The following is a 20,859-nucleotide window of genomic DNA, read 5'->3' on the forward strand; positions in this document are numbered from 1 at the left end:
AAGTCTTTAAATGGTTTAATGCTATCAAAATTTGGTAAAAAAAAAAAATAACATTGGACCTGTTCTTTTATGTTTAATGATCTCTCAGCAGTAGTAACTTTTGCTGTAAACTGAAGTCAGCATAATCCTTCAGTTAAAGGTTAAGTGACTTGTTTTCCTTTTTTTGACTTGTTTTCCTTAAGATATGCTTTGCAAGGTAACAAATTGAGAATTCATATACAGAATTTTAATACATTTATATTTTTAGATCCACTCCATTTTGATATGAGTTTATGGTGAATTCACAACTTGTTTGTTTGTTGTTTTTAATTTAAGTGTTTTATATCTTTTCTCTCTAATAATTGCAAGGTTTTATTTCTTATAAATGGGTTCCATGGAAAATATGGAGGCTATGGGAGAATCTTTCTTTTAGAAATCCCCACTCTTCCCCCAAAAGCGTTCTTCCTCCTGTAGTTCACATTGTTGCACCTTGGTGTTCTACCTTGTGGGACACAAATGGTGACTTCTTTACTCTAAGCCCAGTATTTCCCACTCAGTAGATGTTCAAGGAATTTTTATTAAATTGAATTACTGTACAAGCAGTTCTTTCATCAGAAATAGTTCTACATGGCTTTGAACCTTGCTGCCAGGACTCTGGAGTTCTGAGCTGCTATGAACTAAACTGATCAGGTATCTAGACTAAGTTTGAAGGAAAAAACTGATTCATGTTAGAGCCAGGTTAGATCATGCCAATCAGAATGGGATCAGGCCCTTAGGTGACCTCTGCATTTCTAGTCTGGATGAGATAGCAAGAACCAGTGATAATTAGATGGATAGATGTAAAATTATTTTTGATACTCTCTTTTGTTTTTAAAATAATTTCATTAAAATTGATTTGAGTTTTGTACCCATTAGAGGGGGAACTGGAGAAAAAGAAAATGGAATATCATGTAATGAGGAACAATAAGATCAGTTTGTCTGACTATTATGTGCATGTTGTTAAGTCGTTTCACTCTTGTTTAACTCTTCATGACCTCATTTGCTGTAGTGGCTTGCCATTCCATTATTCAGCTAATTCTACAGAGAAAATGGATGCAAACAAAGTTAAATGACTTGCCCAGGGTCATACATCTGTTAAGTGTCCGAGGCCAGATTGGAGCCCATGAAAATGAATCTTCCTGATTCCAAGCTCAGTGCTGTATCCACTGCACCATCTCACTGCCCTATTGTGTACATAAAGGGAAATAGTAATATGTAATTAGCTTGGAAATGTAGTTTGGGAACAGGTCATGAAAGGATTTAAATATCAGAGTTTCTGTTTGTTTTAAGAGGTGATAGGGAGTCACTGGAATTTCCTGAATAAGGAACTGACATGATCTGAAACTGAGCTTTGGCAGCTGTGTGGAACCTGGCTTGGAGTAGAGAGAGACTTGAGACAAGGAGACCAATTAGGCAACTACTCTAGTAGTCCAGGTGAGAGGTGTTGAAGACCTTGTTAGATGGTAGAAACTGTACATGTAAGATTGGGAGTAGATAGGAGAGATATTGTGAAGGTAGAAGTGACAAAACTTGACTATGTGGGGTGAATGAAAATTCAAGTTGCCTTTGAAGCTGCCAATGGAAAGGTTATAAATTTTGGTTCAGTTTATGTTCAGTTTAAGTAGCTGTAGGAGTAAGAGAGCTGAGAGAGAGAGACAGGAATGTCACAATCCCAGAGATGAGAGGTAGTTCAGTGGCATCAAATCCGGCAGTAAAATCAAGAAGAATGAGTATTTCATTAATAACTTTAGGAACAATATTTCTAATTGGCTGATGAAATTACAAGCCAGACTGCAAAGGATTGAGAAATGAGTCAAAGGAGAAGTGAAGGCAATGAATATAGAAATGTTCGTGTTAGAATTTGACTGTAAAAGGGAAAAGAGATATAGAGGAGATAGTAACATCTGTGGTTTTTGGTTTTGTTTTATTAAGAATGGGGAAGACTAGGGGCAGCTAGGTAGCATAGTGGATAAAGCACCTGTCTTGGAGTCAGGAGTACCTAGGTTCAAATCCGGTCTCAGACACTTAATAATTGCCTAGCTGTGTGGCCTTGGGCAAGTCACTTAACCCCATTTGCCTTGCAAAAACCTAAAAAAAAAAAAAGAATGGGGAAGATTTAGATTGTTTGTAGGCAGCAGCAAAGGAGTCACTCGGTCAATATCTAGAGCTTGGAACTTTTCCCCATTCTGCCTTTAACTGGGCTTTGCCATAATGTCTTTGGTTTTCTTCAGTTGCTTAGTTCTTTTTCCCAGGAAGCATTCCTCTTGCCTCTCCACCATCATTAGAGCCCAGTAGCTCTCTCAGGAGAGAATTTACCAACCTGAATCTATGGGGACACAGATGAAGCATTCTTCTTAGTCTGTTTCATGCCTAACTTTCCTGAATGCCATCAATTTTCCTCCTAATTCAGTGAGGTTCAGTGGAGATCCTGAACCACATACTTAATGTTATTGCCATTGTGCCATTGCAGTTCTACTAGTCCATGGGGAGTTTGACTTTTTTGTTTCTTTTTATTCCTATCATGATGCCCTGTAAAACCATCTGACAGCTGATCCTTTGCAACTTCTGCCCTTAACTCCTGATTTAACTCATAATCTGTGTACTTGATCAGCTTTAAGTTTTATTTCCTTGCTTATGGGACCATGTTGCTCTTTTTTAATCTATCAAGTCCCTAATCCCATTTTTCCTTTTCTCTAATGACTATTTTTCTTTTTCAATTTTATATAAATAGTTGTGCTGATTCCTACTTCAAAAATTTTAGAGTAACCATATTGCATGCTTTTTTTCTCATTATTCAAATTGTAACAGCTGTAATAATTATCAAATAGACTTTTTAATTCCTCTAAACTCAATTCCAGGATTATGTTTCCTTTTCCAAAGGATAGTGGTCTACTCCACATATTAATTGTTTCAAAGAAGTTTGTAACTCTTCCTTTTCATCATCTGAAACTTTGATCTCTATCATGTGAACCCTATTAAGGACTTGCTAGAACATTTCTGAAATAAGTATACTAGCACCTTAGGATGATTTTCAGGGTCTTCCCAAATCTACCCTTCGGTCAGTCCAGTTCAGTCATGCTCTCAATGCTTCCTACCTCATGATGTTCAAGGTATGTAGAGGATGGTAATAGAAGATAAAACTAGAAAGGTGTAGGGTACAGAGATATAGAAGGGTGTCAAAATCAATCCCTCCTGAAACTCAAAGGGTCCTAATTCTACTTTTAATACAGTCACATTTACTTTCCTTGGAAGATCTTATTATTGTCAGGTTGATAAGCAGACCTGTTTGGAACAAAATGTTAACATATTATGCCAAGATTTATGCAAATTGATTAATAGTTCCAAAATAAGGTCAAATTTGTTCCATGTGTCTTTTCAACAGCTCACCTATGTTGACTCCAGAGCTGTGCAGCTTGGCTCTCTCTTCATTCGAGGTCTTACCACTTTGATTCTGGCTAACAGTGCCTGCGGATTTCCATTCAGAATGGATGATTTGATGGCTTGGAAGATGTTTGATGGAAAACTTTTTCAACAGAAATACCAGCAGTCACACAGAGGCTGTTCTGTGGAGGAACTTCTAGAAGGCAATGTAAGTTCACACATCTATTATGCCACAGTTGATGTTCAGGAGGCCTATCAGAATGATTGAGTGATACTCTATGGATTCATGAATTAACTTTTAAGATGCTAATAAAAAAAAATTCACAGCCTTTTTTTTGAGGGTAACAATGGTTATTGACCCCTTAATTTTAAGATACTTCTACTTAGGTGCTTAATATAAATCTCTTATTCTATAAATGGAGGAACCAAAGCTCAGACATCAGCTTATAAGGAAAGTTCTCATATCTGCATTATTTCATTTGATTGGCACAATCACATTGTGGCATGTATCCAAATTTTAAATTAATGAAACCAGGTTCCCCTCCTTAGGCTTCACTGAATAGACAGTGCCATCTGATCCATTTTGTTTTATAGTACTTTAGGAAAGCAGACACATATTAGAAACATCCATTTTGAGGAGAATCATATTCCCAAGCTTTAAAAATATATACACAAATAATATGTAATTGTAAATAAATGTAAATAATGTTTATTTTTCTTTTAATACTGTTTTATTTTTTAAATATCATTGCTAATCAATAATTATCATTCCATAAAAACCAGAAGTATGAGATGCATATCTTTGATAACTTTTATCATAATATTTTAACAGTATTCAAAATGTTAAAAATTCTATTGTTGGGCAGGGTAAATAGTACTCATCAATTTCTGTCATATTTAGACATTCAAGTATTTTGAATTTCTCTTTTTTAGCAAAAAAAAATTGCTACTTTTATTTCCAGTGCATCTTCCAATATAATCAAACTCACTTTTGGAGAAGTTACTTATTATTTTAAAAAATTCCTTGCAGTCTGCAAGTTTAATTGGCACCCTTGCCAGCAATCTAATGTTGCTGTTTGTTACTGCTGTTCCAACTTTATAGGTTCAATTGGTACACATTTCCTGGAAGACCTCCAAACAAGTCCTGAAAGAAGGGAAATATTGTAGGACAATGTTGTCAATACTGACACAAGGATCCAGGATTATATCATTAGCATACCTTGGCATGATCCTACATGTCAGTAGAAAATAATTGATGGTTCACTTTCTGATCTGCTACTGCCATGTGTGACTTTGGTGTAGTCATTTAATGTATCTGCAATTTAGAACCTTTAGGAAGATGAGCTGTGTCCAATTTACAGATGCCCAGGTAAGGGGCATCTGAATTATCAGAAATACAGTGGAACTCATCATTACTGTAGCATTTGAAAATGCTTTTTAAAGAAATTAGCATTTCATAGAGCATAGAGAACAGTCTTGAATCTTGAGTCAGGAAGATTTGTACCCACTTCCCATTTATAACAAATATTGACTCTGTGACCCTAAGTAAGTTACTTTTCTTCTCCCTGAACCCAGAGAACTCTTTTATGGATCTGCATAGGGAGAAGGAGTTCCCAAACCAATAAATAAGGATCACAGATCATAGTGATAGGGCTAGAAAAGACCACAGAGGCCATCTAATCTGGTCACCTCATTTTACAGGTGAAGAAATTGAGGTCCATAGAGGATAAGTGTGATCACAGATAATTAGTATCAGAAGCAGAATTGAAACTTCTGCCCTCTGACTCTTGGGCCAATCAGAGATCCAGTCACAAAAAGCAGAGACGGAGAATCACTGCATAATCTGATGTTTCCTAAATCATAATGACACAGGCTAAAAACTATGCTTGGTTCAGACTGCAAAGTGAAAGATTCTTATTGCCATGTTATTTTCTGTGCTACCAAATTAGCTAAATAGTGTTGAATATTTTTCATTTATATAATAAGAATTTTTGATCACTTGCTAATGTACAGAACACTGAGAGAAACAAATTCTACTTGCATCTTGATACTTTTTTTTTAATATCAGATGTGTTATTTCATTGATGCAGGGAACTAAAACTGGTAAGAAAGCTTGCTCTATTAATGCAGGAAACTCCATCCTTGCCTCTGATGCTAGGTAGCATTCATCTTGGTGTTATTATGGAGCTATGTCTCATAATCTGTCCCATGCCCTATTTCTTACTACCCAGTTCCTTCCTCCCCAAAGAGCCAACCAAACACTACCCACCCCTTTCACTGTGCTCTCTAAAATGTTTGCTCCATAAACAACAAACTTGCTTTCATCTTAAATCTTTTTCTTTTTAATTCCTCCCTTTTGGCTCTTACAGAAACCTGGACAGGACCTCCCTGGCTATCCATTCCAGCACCAACTGCACTTTCACCCATTCCCCTTGACTTAGTGGTCAAGTATGGGGAGCTGGAATATTCCTTGTGCCCCACTGCCACTTCCAGACTCTGCCTATACCACCATCATCCTCCTCCTTGGAGATTCACACATCCACACCCACCACCCAATCAAAATCCTGGTAGCCACTGTCACCAGATTTCCAAGACACTCCCCTTCTTTCCTCAGTGGGTCTAGTACCTGACTCACAATCTTTCTCCTCCCCAGCTCCTGTCCTCATACTAAGGGACTTCAGCATGAACACCCTGTCCTTCCAGGTCTTCAGTCGATGCATTTCCCATGACTTATTCCTCTACTCCACCTCTGCCATTCACAAAAAGATGATCATAGTCTTGATCCTGTAATCTCCTATAGATATAACACCTCAATGTTCATGAACTCTGAAATTTTCTTTTATATGATGAAAACCTACTGACTTTCTACCTCTCATTCTGTCTCCCATTGCTAAATTCTGCTCTATGTGTACACCAACCTTTCAACACCTCCGTTCTCTCCAGGCCAGCAACTCTACACTTGCCTCTCTCCTCCTCTCCCCATATTTATTCCTTAGTAAACCAGTTCAGTTGTACACACTGTCCTCTTGAGTTCCTTGATCCCTTACCACATCGCTGATAGTGCCTTGTCAAACCTCTACCAAGGATCACTCTCACCTTTTGCTGCCTTCAGGCTTATATACATGCTAACTAAAGGTGGAAAAAAGAATCACATTATAAAAGAGAATGAGTGAAGGAAGGAAAGAGGAAGAAAAAGAAGAGGATGTTTTAATCTATGCTTTGAATCCATCAGTGCTATATTTGGAGGTGAATAGTATTTTTCATCATAAGTCCTTTGGAGTTGTCACAGATCATTGTATTGATCAAGAGTAACTAAGTCTTTCACATTTTTTTATTGTTAAAATATTGCTCCTGCTGTGTACAATATTCTCCTGGTTCTACATATTTCACTTTGCAACAGTTATACAAGTCTTCACTGGATTTTCTGAAACCCTCCCCTTCATTTCTATTTGTACAATAGTATTTCATTACATTCATAGACCATAATTTATTCAGTCATTGCCCAATTTGATTTCCAATCCTTTGCTACTACAAAAATAGCTGCTATAAATATTTTTGTATATATGAGTCTTTTTCCTCTTTATTTGGTCTCTTTGTGGTTTAGACCAAGTATACTAGGTCAGAACATACACAGTTGAATAGCTTTTTGTCATAGTTCCAAACTGCTTCCGAGAATGGTTATAGTACATTACAGTTCCTGTGTTCACATAGTCCCTCCAGCATTTCTCATTTTCCTTTTTTTCAACTTTGCCCATCTGATAGGAACCTCAGACTTGTTCTAATTTTCATTTCTCTAATCATTCATGATTTAGAGCAAATTTTCTTATGGCTATTGATAGCCCAGTAGCCTTTTCCTCTCTTGGTTTCATGACACTAATAACACTTGGTTCTTCTTCCACCTATCTGACCAGTCATGGTCAGGCTCCTTTGATGGATTTTCATCCAGGTCATGCTCACTTACTAAACATTTCCCACAAGGCTCTGTATCTCACTGAGTCCTATGGATTCTATTATTTATCTGTCTAATGTTTCACAAATCCACTTATCCTGCCCTATTCTCTAGTCTCACATCTCCAGCTGCCTACTAGACATCTCAAACTCTGTGTGAGTGTGTGGTGTGTGTGTGTGTGTGTGTGTGTGTGTGTGAGAGAGAGAGAGAGAGAGAGAGAGAGATACATCTTAAACTCATATCCAAAACAACTCCTTATCTTTCCCAAAAAATTCTCCACTTTCAAACTTTTCTATTACTGTTGAGGAACACTACCAGTCACTCAGTCTCACATCCGAGATATATCCTTGTTTCCTTACTATCAATGAACTCCCCCCCCCATTCAATCTGTTTCTAATACCTGCCGTTTTCACCCTCTCATTATCTCTTAAACGTGTCCTCTTCTTTCTGACACTGCTACTCTCCTATTGAGGCCCTCATTTCCTCATGGCTAGACTTTGCAGTAGCCTGGTGATGGATCTGCTTGCCTCAGATCTCTCCTAACTCCAATCCATCTACCATTCATCTCCTAAAGTGATTTTCCTTAAGTGCCCTGCCCTACCCTTCCTCCCCACCCCCCCCACCCCCAGCAAACTCTCATTGTTATCTATCACCTCCCCACCAAAACCAAAACTTAAAGCAGAATCCTTCACAACCCCACTGGCTTGAGTACTCTCTATCTCTGTCTTTTTCTCCCTCCCTCCCTCCCTCTCTCCCTCTCCCTAGTACCACTGGTCTCCTTGCTGTTTTATGAAAAGACCCTCATCACTTTAATACCAAGCCCATTCATTCCTTGATCCCTTGTCTGGAATGCTCCCCCTCCCTATATCCACCTCTTCATTTCCCTGACTTCCTTGAAGTCTCATCTAGAATCCTGCTTTCTACAGGAAGCCTTCCCCAGCTCCCTACCTCTGTTGATTATTTCCTACTTATCCTTCCTTTTATAGCTTGTTTATACAAAGTTGTTTTTATTTTGTCGAAGTCAGATAGTCTGCAAAGATAAGAGCTGTTCTTTACCTTTCTTTGTATCCCCTGTCCATAGGACAATATTTAGCATATAATCAGTGCTTATTGACTGATATTTCATTGTCTTGACATTGGAAGTCATTTCAATGATGTCATTTTATTTAAGTAAATATCTTTTCTTTGAACTAAATATGGATACCGGCTGACTATTGACACATCAGTTGGAACTAATGAGGGATAGTTTTAGGGGTCCCTTGAATCCCAGGTAACTTTCCAAAGGAGGAACCACTCTTTGATTGGTAGGAACTCCTCCAGACACTGTACTACAGTTCAGGGAGAGATTTCCTTCTTCCAGTGTAGGTCAGTAGATGGTTTACAACTTAGAATCTTGGAGAGGTTTCTTGTTGGTTTTTTTTTAAATAAACTGAATGGTTCAATGACTTGCCTTGAAAAGCCAGAATGTGTCAGAAGCAAGGCTTGAACTCAAGTCTTCCTAACACCCAAGGCCATCTTAGTACATTGGAAGCAGAGAACCTCTCTGAATCCTCTTCTTCTTGCTACCTTTCAGATCTTGGACAGGTCATTTAAGCCTTCCTGACTTTGTTTCCTCAAATTTAAAATGAAAAGTTTAAACTAGATGTCCTAAGATGTCCTGATTCCAAAACTTTGATCCCTCCTAATTATGGCCTCATTTCTGAACATCAACAAAGTGGAACTAGGATCCTTGTGTTCATTATTCCTCATTTGGACAGTATGAGGGACAAAAGCCTACATAAACAGGGCATCCAGAGGGATCTTGAAAGCCTGGGACTAGAACAGATTTGCCTAAAGGCAAATCACCAATTTAAATCCATGAGTCAAGTACAAACTCTTTAATTGTAGCAACTTTAACTATAGCATAGGTTGTCAGAGTGTCTAATATCAGAGCCTGACACATAGCATAGCACTAATTTAAATCCATATCCCTTGCAGAAATGTTGGCTGACTGAGTTCCAGAATCTAAAGTCTCTCATTTGCAAAGCTTGCATGAAAAACAACCGAAGTCTTCAAAGCCGGCAGAGAGGTAATAGATTCATCAGAAGCTGACATTGTTGGATGTTTAACTTTGCCACTAAAATAAGTGTTTAAGGAATTATTACAAAAACTCTAATTCCCTTGGGTGTGGAAAAAATAATAGTAGTGAAAGACTGATAAATTAAAGACCTGAAATACACTTGTAGGTCTATTGCTAGTGATAATAGAATTAAGTTCTGGTCCTACAATAAAACATGTTTAGAAAGGAACTACTCAGCTTCCATTAATTATAAAATTTTTAAAGAACATTCAAAGAAAGCCCTTCCCATTTCATTCAGTAGGCTTCTCTGAAATTAAGGCACTTAGGATGCCAATAATTAAAGCAGCTCCATCATCTCTTTTTGTAGTTGGAATAAAAGAACACTTCTCACAAATCCTACTCCCCAACCACTTTGAAAACTTAAGAATGGCAAATAATTTCAGTATCCTGAGAGAGAATAGGAATTATTAAATTAATAAAAAACTTCATGTTGAAGATGAGGTTTAAGGAACGAGTGTTCTAACTGGTAAAAGGAACTCAAAGCAAGTAAAGAAAAGCTTTCACTTAGTTATATTTCTTTTGTTTTCCTCTACCAAGAGGCTATTAGATTCTTCCTTCTTTTTCTTCTCCTGCCAGTGGGCTAGTCAGAAATAGGAGTCTTCAATGTACAGTCCTCAAGGTGGTACTTGGTTGCTTGCTTTTGCATAGCACTGTAGCAGGAATTACTATTTATTAGGAATCCATTTTGTTCTACTTGTTAAGAAAAGGCCAGCAATGTAAGAGGTATAGGAATGAAAAGAATTCTTTTAATCCCATTATCTTACTCTCAGTGAATGAGGAAAGCTTTGGTTACCTGTCCACAGATGGGAGGAGTCAAGCAGAGCACCTCTTACAAATGTGCCTGATTAGCTTTTGTCCTCAGCCCCAACTATCTGCAGAAGTATTTATTTTTAAGATACCTCCTTGGTTTGACACTATGCTAGGTCCTGTACCACATACCCAAGAACTGCTTCAATAATTTATAATTGAATTGCTTAGAGTTATGTTGAAATGAACCCCCTGATCATCCTAGGTTGCTTTTCTTTGTTACCTTATCATGTTACAGTAGTTGTTAAGGCTAGAGAAGGATCAGTATAAATCAACATAACCAAAATGGTATGAATAGAAATAATAGAACCAGGCAAATATCAAATAGTATAAAAGAGTTTTTTCCCAAGTTTAAAATTTTTATAAAAGCACTAATATCGGGGCGGCTAGGTGGCATAGTGGATAAAGCACTGGCCTTGGAGTCACGAGTACCTGGGTTCAAATCCAGTCTCAGACACTTACTAATTACCTAGCTGTGTGGCCTTGGGCAAGCCACTTAACCCCATTTGCCTTGCAAAAACATAAAAAAAAAAAAAAGCACTAATATCAAGCAGCTAGGTGGCACAGTAGATAGAGCACCAGCCCTGGAGTCAGGAGCACTTTAGTTCAAATCCAGCCTCAGACACTTAATGATTACCTAGCTGTGTGGCCTTGGGCAAGCCACTTAACCCCATTGCCTTGCCAAAAAAAAAAAAACCTAAAAAAAAAGCACTAATATCCTTTAGAACAAGGGTACTCAAATTTTTGGAAGTGAGACATTACTCTGCACTCTCACTTGAGACCTGCAATGAAAGGAAGTAAAGTAGTAGTACTACTGATTAAAAAAAAAACCTGCCAGTGGAGACATGGGAAAGGGTTTGGGGAAGAGAAAAGATTTCCTGATAACAGCAGCCACCTTATTACATGTAATGTCTTCTGGTCATACTCTCTACTTCAGGGAAAATTTCTGGGGGCTTCAGAGAGGGAATGTGCCATCTGAGACCATGTGTATGGCATCTGTGATCAACTAAGTGATAATAGGGCTCCTCTATTTTTCAGTAATGTTAAGTGCCGAACTTTATTGTATAGTTGGATATTAACTTGCCAGACTATGTTGTACATGTCATATAATTCTGAACATAACATTTGATAGATGCTAATATAATAAATCTATGTCCTCATAGAGTCAGAAAGCACAAGATGGGGCTCCAGTTTCCAGAGATCTCATCAGCCTCATTGTTCATCTTTGTATTATCCCAACCAAGGACAACAGTGGAGAGGCCTTCAGCCTTACTCATCTAGATTTGAAACTAGACCTTCAGGTAAAAAATAAATTCATAGAATGATATCAGACATACTTACAATTGATGCATACATAATTTACATTCCTCAGTATGTTGGATTCACAAATAAATACCATTGGGTTGGGGGGAGAGGCAATCTTTTTATAGGTCATTAATTTTTTATCACTCCACTAAACATAAACTTGCCATTTTGTTATAATTTTGTATTTAAACAATAGAAAACTATTGTAATGTCATATAAACATATGTCCTTTTAACTCAATCCTAATAAAATACAGCACACTAATAACACTATTCTGAGTTTTTCCGTGACTTGGCTTACACTGTGTAAAAGCGTTACAATGTAATCTGGGAAATAAAAACAAATCCTTTACATCTTACATCTGTAATACAGATGATATCTGGTTTTAATGCAGATGTTACACTGACTTGAGTACACAGTAATTTGCACTTTAAATACATGGAGAATCTCACATCTACATTTTAACCCTAAATTTGAAACAGTTGTTGACAGACTAACTCTATAAGACTTTCAAATTACTCCAAATTTATAATTTTATCTTTTCAAATAGTAGTAGTAGTAGTACTGTCAAACACATCATTATTTTCAGTTTAAGTCATGATTCAATTTTTTATATTATAATCTTAAAAATTTGTAAATGTTTCAGAAATTGTTAATGTAATGCCCAACTAAAACTAATTTTCATTTTGAATATAGCTCATGCAAAGCATTCTAAATGTTCCATTTTTAAAACTAGGAAAGGAAAAAACTGCAAAGGTTTAAATTTAAAGCTATTTTAGAGATTCATTTAAACTAGTTTAACCTCCAAATAATACCACCAATTATCCAGCTTAGCTTTCAGATGGTTTACTATGCATAGCAGTACTCCATCCTCTTCTCTAAATTCTGGTACAGTATGTATATAAGTATGATTTCTCCTTTATCAAGTAATAGGCTGTCAGTCAATAAACATTTATTATCAACTATGGGCCAAACTCTACTTTAAACACCAAGTATACAAAGGCAAAAACAAAGCTAGATCAGATTAAAGGAAAAGATTTTCTTTACATTAATTCAAATACATACTGAATTATTTTCAGTCACTCAGCAGAACAGTTCAGTAGCTGAGCACTAGACAGGAAATGATAGGTGAATGTGTCTCCTATCCTAAAAAGCAAAGGGGGAAGATCACTTTTTTTGGAATATTGTGTCATTGGAAAACATGAAGTTTTTGGACAAAATTGCCACAGAGCAGATTTATTTAACCTCTCTCTCAGCCTCAATTTACTGATTTATAATTAAGAATTATATTAAGTATTATTAATATTATTATATTTTAATAATTTTATTATAACAATAGCCTCATCCACCCCACAGGGTTGTTGTGAAGATCAAATGAGATATTTGTAAAGCATGTTGAGACCAGTAAAGCAGGGCAACTAGGTGGTACAGTAGCTAGAGTGCCAGGCCTAGAGTCTAGTCTAAGTCTGACCTCAGAACCTTACTAGCTGTCTGACCCTGAACAAATCACTTAACCCTGTTTGCCTCAGTCCTTCATCTGTCAAATAAGCTGGAGAAAGATGACAAACCACTGTAGTATCTTTGCCAAAAAATAGGGTCACAGAAAGTCAGACAGCAACTGAAATGACTGAACAACAACAACAAAATAAAGTATTATATAAACGCTAACTATTTTCTCTGGTGTGAACTCCTTAAGGATGTGGAGAACCTGTCTAACTCCTTCAGCACCTAGAATCATGCCTTTCAATAAATATGGAATGAATTGGATTGAATCTTTTGTTGAATTACTATTTCAGTACATAGAAACAGTGCCAAAGAGGTAGAGAAAGTGTATAAAGAGAAAAACTATGAACTAAATCTGGAAAAGTAGAGAGGAGCCAGACTGTGAAGATTCTCTAAGAACTAAGACAATGGTTAACAATGAAGATTTTTGAGTAGCAATGTCATCAGACCAGAATCTTGGTAATACTAAATTTGATTACTGTGTGAAGTTTTGTTTGAGGAAGGAGAAGACTAGATGAAGGGAGACCAATTAAGAGGCTGATACACTAGTTCAAGCAAGAGGTGAAAGTAGAAGTATCATCTGTAAAATGTTATAAAGGAGTTTGGTGACAAATTGCAGGCAGGATCATCTCAAGGAACAGTGGAGTGGGAAAAAAAGCAAATTTACGGGAAGCTTAGCAAAAGAATAAGTTAAACTAAGTCCTACCAATAGCATTTTGAGATGATTGCAAGAAATACAGTAAACAAGTGAAAATGGAAAAAAGTTGTTCAAGATTAATGTACGAAACTATTTTTCCCATGACTGACAGCAGAGCCACCACTGCAAAATTCAAATATCAAAGTCCTTTATTTACTGCATGAGGAAATAGAATTGGCACTAAAGAAGAAAAAAGGAGGAAAGTATTAAAACAAGACTAAGTATCTGTTCAATCTAGAAGCAGCACAATTTGGGCATCATTGAGAGACTGACTCTCAAAATGGCTGAAAGAAGAAAGGTTAAGAAAAAAGATTATTATTAAAAGCAAATGAGACTTTTTTTTAGTAGCCACTGAAAACTGATCCCTTACAGGGATATAGAGTAGGAATTTTTCTATCCCTACAAAATATTTATGAGAATAATCTCCACACATATCAAGAACGTCCTTGACAGGGAATAGACAGGGTTTCACAAGCAAAATTTCACAGCAGATTTCATCTTTTGAGACTCCCTCTTGGGTTATTTTTTGTTAAATTTCCAAAGACCTCTGATTCCACAGAACAAAATGCCACCTAAGAGTTTCCCTTCCAATACATGTCTTCCATATACATAGTAAAATTATGATATTCCCTGAAAAATACAAGAGATGATGATGATGATGATGATGATGATAACTCCCTAATAATAAATATAAAATAAGGCATAAAACAGGGAGAACTATACTCACCAAAGATGGTTGCCATTGTCATGAAGGATTCTCGCTCAGAAACCTTTTAGAAAAGGAAGTCCCTGAAGGTCCAGTGAAGTCCTCCAAATATTCCTGTTTGTGGTCATTGGCCCATCCCCAGAACATTGTAAAGCCTCCTAAGATAAATTTTCACTTGAAAGACAGTCTGGCATAGTAGATTGAGGGCCATCCTTGGAATGATTATTGCTCAAATTCAATTCTTTTCCCTGGCATCCACTAACTGTGTGACCACAGCAACTCACTTACCTTCCCAATACCCAAGGCAACTCTCTAAGGCCATAAGTTAAAGAGAAGTTTCTAATCTGCATCAATGTGGAGCTTCTAAGCACTCATAGTTCCTCACAATCACAGGTTCAGATCCCACTCAAATTTTCTCCCCCGCCCCAGCAAAAGCATTCAATCGAATTGTCCAAATGTTGGTGAGGGAGGAGGGATATTTGTTACTAAATCATGATATATAGTTGGATGGATAGCCTATACATCCATTGTTAAAGCTCTGCAAAGAGACAATGAGCAGGACCCAGAATTGAATAGAAGAAAGAGAGCAGCTGGATTGCACTTGGGAAATCATATCATGCTTTTAATAATCCCAAGCTTCACCCTGAATGAAAAGCCCAGCTTTTTAACACTAGAATTCTTTGATGGAGAATAGTACATTTTAAATATGGACCACTATCTTTGCAAAACATCAATGAGGAGAGATGGAATATAGTGGGGGTGGGGGGCTAATTTTAATTTGACTAGGAGAAAAGAGTGCATAAAGGAGAAGAATAGGTAATAACACTAGAAAAGTAAGTGTGGAAGTTAGATTGTAGAAGATTTTTAAAACTGAAATTAGCTGAAAAGGCTGAAATTAGCATGTTTTATCTTTAAAAGTATTAAGAATCACTGAATATTTTTGAGTAGGGGGGGACATGGTAAGACCTGTGTTTCTGCAATACTAATTTGGCAGCTTTATGAAGAACAGATTGGGAAGGGGGGGTATTGTAAGCAGAGAGAGAGCATTCAGAAGTCTAATGTACTAGTTTAGATGAGAATTTATGAGAACTTGAAATACATAACCAATAGGTTATACAAATGAAGAGAAGGGAACAAACGTGAGATAATGTTGTAGAGAAACAATCAATAAGACTTGGAAACTGTTTCAGTAAGGATGGTGATGGAGAGGAGCTAGGAATGACCTCAAGGATGAGAACCTGCACACCTTAAACTGGGGAAGGAAGGAAATTTGTAGGAGGAATGAGTTTGAGGAGAAGTATAATGATCTCTATTTTGGACATACAGACATCCATATGCCTCTTGGCATTCAAGTAGACTTGTCCAGTAATCACTGTCCAAGCCAAGTCATGTAGATAAGGGGTATTAAACTCAGGTAGAACCAGATCCCTGCTGACCACATAATGAATTAGCAAACCACAAATTGTTTGACACCTCAAATACAAATGATCCAGAGGTTCATTGTGGCCAGTCTTAGCTATATCCCTAAACCTTGTTCAATCCGTGAACAAGCAGTATCAGAACTTAGAGTAGTATGTAATGGATGGCTTCCAGGAGTTCAGTGCTGAGTACTCCCCAATCCATTCACTTTCCTAGAGATGAAAAGAGTGAGACTGCTACAGGAAGAATTTGCTCAGATTGTATGAAACTGGTAACTTCTAGAGCAAAAAATTAAGTTTTCATTATTTTTTATTTTTCCTACAATAATTCTGTTCAAATACTAAGTGCCTATTTATGTATAAGGTATTCTTATAAAGTAATCATCCTAAGTTGTTTATAAGATATAGTTAAATTTATATTTACGTATTTAGACATGCATTCGTATATGTGCATTAATATGTGTGTATATCTAATATATAAAACTTTTTTTAATTCTTAGTTTTTTAGTCATTATGGGACTTCAAACTAATCTAAAATTCTACCAGTATTGATTAAGATCATGTCCTTGATTTTACTTAGTGCATGCCAAGTTCATAATATTTTCCCAATAATGTCTTCTTTCCTTAAAAAAAGTTATTATTGATACATTTTGCTTTGACACAACAAATTCTAGCAAGGAAATACTCAATCAAATCTGCTATACACACAATATGTCCCCAAGAACAGTTAAGCAAAATCATCTGTAGGGTGATTACAACCAGGAATACATCATTTATCAATATTAGCGAATATTAAATTTACCAACTATTAAAAGGTAATCCTAGGGCAGTAGACAGAAGTCAGGAAAGCCAAGGTTCACATTCTACCTCTGACACATACAAACTCTAGAAGATCAGTGGCAAGTCACTTAATCTCAGAGGTAGTCTTGCTCAAGAGTTAGGAATGCTGGGGCCTGAAGTCAGAGATTCAAATCCTGCCTATTGATTGGGTGATCCTGAATAAATCATTGACTGGACTCTGAGCTTCAATTTCTGCAATTGTCAAAATGAGTATATTGATAGGACCTATTTCACAGGGTTATTGTGAGACTAATGAAAAAAAAAGTATGTAAATTGCTTTTCCAACTTTAAAATGTCACATAAATGTGAGCAGCAAGAGGAGGGGGAGGGGGAATAGTAGTTGAAGTAGTAGTGGTGGTGGTGGTGGTGGTGGTGGTGGTGGTAATGAAATGATAGTGATGGTAGTGATGGTTATGGAGTGGGGGAGCATGGACAATGCTAGGTGGCTCAGTAGATAGAATACCTACCCTGGAATTAAGGAGATATGAGTTTAAATCCAGCCTCAGATACTAGTTGTGTGAACTTGGGCAAGTCTTTTGACCTTGATTACCTGGAATCCTGGGCCATCTCTAGTTGTCCTGATTCCTATCTGATCCCAAATGACTCCGGAGTAGAAAGTAAAACTGATGACTTAGCACAGCATCCTCTCACTCAAATCCAGTTCACCTGTGTGTTATGGTCTTCCTCAAGAATAAAGGACAAACATCCACATCAACATCATCATCATCATCAGTCATGGTAGTAATTATTATTGTTTTCTTAGTCTCCCAGGCAACTGAGACTGCTGATCTGTGCCAGTGGAGAAAGTTCTCATATCTAGAATTTTCTACAACAATGAAATCAGGAAGGAAGAAAGGAAAGAAGGGAGGGAGGGAGGAAAAGAAGAAAAAGAATCACAGAAAAAGGAAAGGATATGTGTTTTAACTTTAATCATTTGTTAGCAAGACTATATGTTATCATTTTGTCTCATTTGTTTTGATCCTTAAGTGTTGTTTTCATTTCAGTAATTTCTTAATTGCATATGTCTATAATTATCAGTTGTATGATAATACAGTTCTTTTCTTATATCTATTGCTCATATCAAGTATAATCTTCTATTAAATTCTCTAAATAGTGATCCCATTCAGAAACCTTCAGAAAGAGTCTCAGCTCAACTGTATTGCAGAAACCCAGATTATAGGCCACCCTCATTTCAGTAGAACAGCTATTCAACCTAAAATCTGATTCATTGGTTGTTATTGTTCCATTTTTAAACACTAAAGAGTATTCCATGCTAATTCATTTTGTCTAGTTAATGAAGGATAAGAGAAAGAAAATATTATTGCTGTCAACCTGTTGTATTCACCTTAAAATCAAATACCTTACTGGGTAGGTGGTTCTCTTCTAGGGCAAAGAAATTTAACTCAAATACTCAACATTTTTCAGTTACAGAAATTTAACAGAGAATTGAAAAGTTAAACTCTTGGAATAGGAAGAAACTGAAAGGTGTAGAACCTTTAAATTCATTGAATAATCTCCCTCTTATTAATATCTCTTAAAAATGTTATTGTATTTCAAGAAGTATTTTCAGTAGATCATTTTGGCTTTTTTTACCCATCAGCTGTGTGAGAATTTGCCCTTCTTACTACATCATATTACAAGTTTGATTTTTTTTAAATGTCAAGAGGGATAACTGATTTCTGAGAAACATTTGTCAGACCTGGGCCTTGATGCCAACAGGGCTTAGGTGCTTTGGCTGCTGGCAGGAGGGGGCAAGTGTTGTCTAAGGTGCTCCTCTTGTTGCTTAGAAACAATACAACATAAATGACCTCAGGAGCTAGAATCCAAGGACTTAGCTGAAATGTAACAAGTAGTACTTTGAATTTTTAAGAAATCTGCTTTTATCTTATTGGTAGAAAGGTAGCAGACTTCATACAAAAGAATAACCCTAGGATGGTATTGCAGATTAAAGTTTAGGACTGAAAAATTTAGTACTTTGAGATCTTCAGATTGAAAACAGAAATTAAGGTATAAAATATTCCATTAGTATAATTTCAGAGAATTTAGAAATGCAGAGAAATCTGTAAATCTTAAGGTAAGAATGCCAGGAGCATTCTATTTGTGTTTTCCCACTTGAAGGTAAATATAAAATTCCTTTTTCCTGTATTTGTTTTCTCGACTCAGGTAGCTATATGATATTCATATTTTATGGAATATTTTACTAGGATTAAGCATTGATTATTTATTCAAGAAATTTTCTTCTCTTAAGTTTTAGCTTCTATGAAGAAAGTCTTTTCTGAAAACTACTCATAGGGTCATCTTCTGTTTGAATTTTGCCTATCTCAATTCCTACCTTTGAGTTTCTTTCTCAGTGATGTCATTGAATTACAGTGGAAGAAGCAAAGAAGCAACAGATTCTAGACTAATATTCCTAAAGCAGTGTGAGAGGTTGGGTTTGTTTGTGCCAGCAAAAGAACTAGCTGCTCCTCCAAAATCAACATTGTGGGGTAAAAATAGTTCCCCTTTGATGGCAAGCCCTCCAAAGCTGAGTTTTCTAGTCCCTGTATTGGGAAGGGTTAAGCTTGCTCCCTTTGGCTGGGTAAGGGGAATTAAACATGAAAATCACAGGCCTTGGATGGGATGATCTTTCCTGGCTAAGGGAACCATTCCTGGGTAAATGTGTGGGCTATCTTCCATTGTTAAGCAAGGCCTGGCTGAAAACTTTCTCCCTGTAAACAATGGTAAGCATCTAGGTGTGAACTCCATCATCCCTATTAACCTCAGGGAGGTGTTAAACATCAAAGCCTACTTAGAACTTTTTAAATGCTAACTGCTGGTCAAAGAACAAAACTACAGCTGAAGTGAGAAATGCTTAACCTTTTCCCTGCTGTTAGATACCTTTGCAATGGTGATAAATGGTCTGTAAGATCCCACACATGGGAACTACCAATTCAACAATAATCTTCCTGTGGATTTCCGTGTTTCTGTTAATACTTTGGTACATAGAAAGCGATTTGTGCAGACTTGTTTATAGATCTTGATTGGCCATAGTAATAAGGAATTGAGATAGTGTAATTGAAATTAGTAAAACACTTGGAAACCTCATATTGAGCCTTTTTTTTTTAACTGTTTGCCTTAACAACCTTTTGCCTGAGATGCTAACAAGTGGCACTTTGCAGGATTTATGCTTCCCTCCTCCAATACAACCCCTAGTGGAGGTGTGATGTAGCAGTGAAGTCAGCCAAAAGGTTGTAACCCAGGAAGAGGGTATGTTGAATAACCACCTCCTGAATTAACATGTGCCCTATAAGACATGCTTAAATATTAAATTTTAACTCTCACTAAATACCTCCTATGATGTGTCACCCTGTGCTATAGAAGTTGACTCTGGGTTTTCAAAAATCTATGTAAGCTTTACTAAACTGGAAATCCTTTGATGGGCCCAAGAGCTATGTATCTGCTGTCAATGGATTATTAGCATAACCAAGCTTGGAGACGCTCATTAGTCAGAAAGTCAATGACTTTTTCAAAATTTCACCCTTTTTATTAAATTCACATCATGCTGTTTCTTGTAGCTTGGAGATCATACATCAGAATTCTCTTTCAAATACTCCCTATCAAGAAAGCAAAAGGTGATTGAATTATAGGAGTGGAAAGAAGGAATACTGTAGGGACCATGGAAAGCTACACATTGTTTTTTCCCTACTTGGCAAAATTTCTACCTGAAAGCCATCTGCATCTAAATTTTCAGTTCCAAAAGTCATTGGCAGCAATAGATGTCTAGATATAATGCAGATGGTTGGGACTGGTGTTAACAGGAACAATTTTGTCTATGTTTCCTGAAGGGAAAAGGTTTAGTTCTACTCTTTTTTTACCAACAGCTCTACCTCTCTTAATTAATTGCTTCCCACTTTATAGATCATAGGATAATTGGGGGGGGGGGGGGATGATAGTGACAGGTGGCAACAACTGAAAGGAGAATTCAGTACTGCTTTCCAAATATATGTTTTTTGGTAAGTACTCAGCTCTGTGCTGTTTTTTCCTAATTGAACTACTTTGAATGATTGAATTATAAGGTTGGATTTTATTTCTTGTCTATATCTCTTAGGTAGAGGATATGGGTCAGAAGAGCAAAAC

The 20,859-nt window shown here is 36.7% G+C and overlaps 1 protein-coding gene across 1 annotated transcript in view; it reads left to right on the forward strand.

Annotated features, from left to right (window-relative positions):
* FAM120B (family with sequence similarity 120 member B) overlaps positions 1–20,859 on the forward strand; it is a 71,361-nt gene that overhangs the window by 42,425 nt on the left and 8,077 nt on the right. Inside the window, exons 4-7 of the mRNA XM_074190063.1 lie at positions 3,401–3,607; positions 9,326–9,416; positions 11,438–11,575; positions 20,831–20,859. The exon at positions 20,831–20,859 is cut by the window's right edge and continues 32 nt beyond it. Coding sequence (XP_074046164.1) covers positions 3,401–3,607; positions 9,326–9,416; positions 11,438–11,575; positions 20,831–20,859 — 465 coding nt within the window. The remainder of the gene's footprint in view (positions 1–3,400; positions 3,608–9,325; positions 9,417–11,437; positions 11,576–20,830) is intronic.

Source organism: Macrotis lagotis, chromosome 5 (genome assembly GCF_037893015.1).
Source record: "Macrotis lagotis isolate mMagLag1 chromosome 5, bilby.v1.9.chrom.fasta, whole genome shotgun sequence".
Taxonomy (NCBI): domain Eukaryota; kingdom Metazoa; phylum Chordata; class Mammalia; order Peramelemorphia; family Peramelidae; genus Macrotis; species Macrotis lagotis.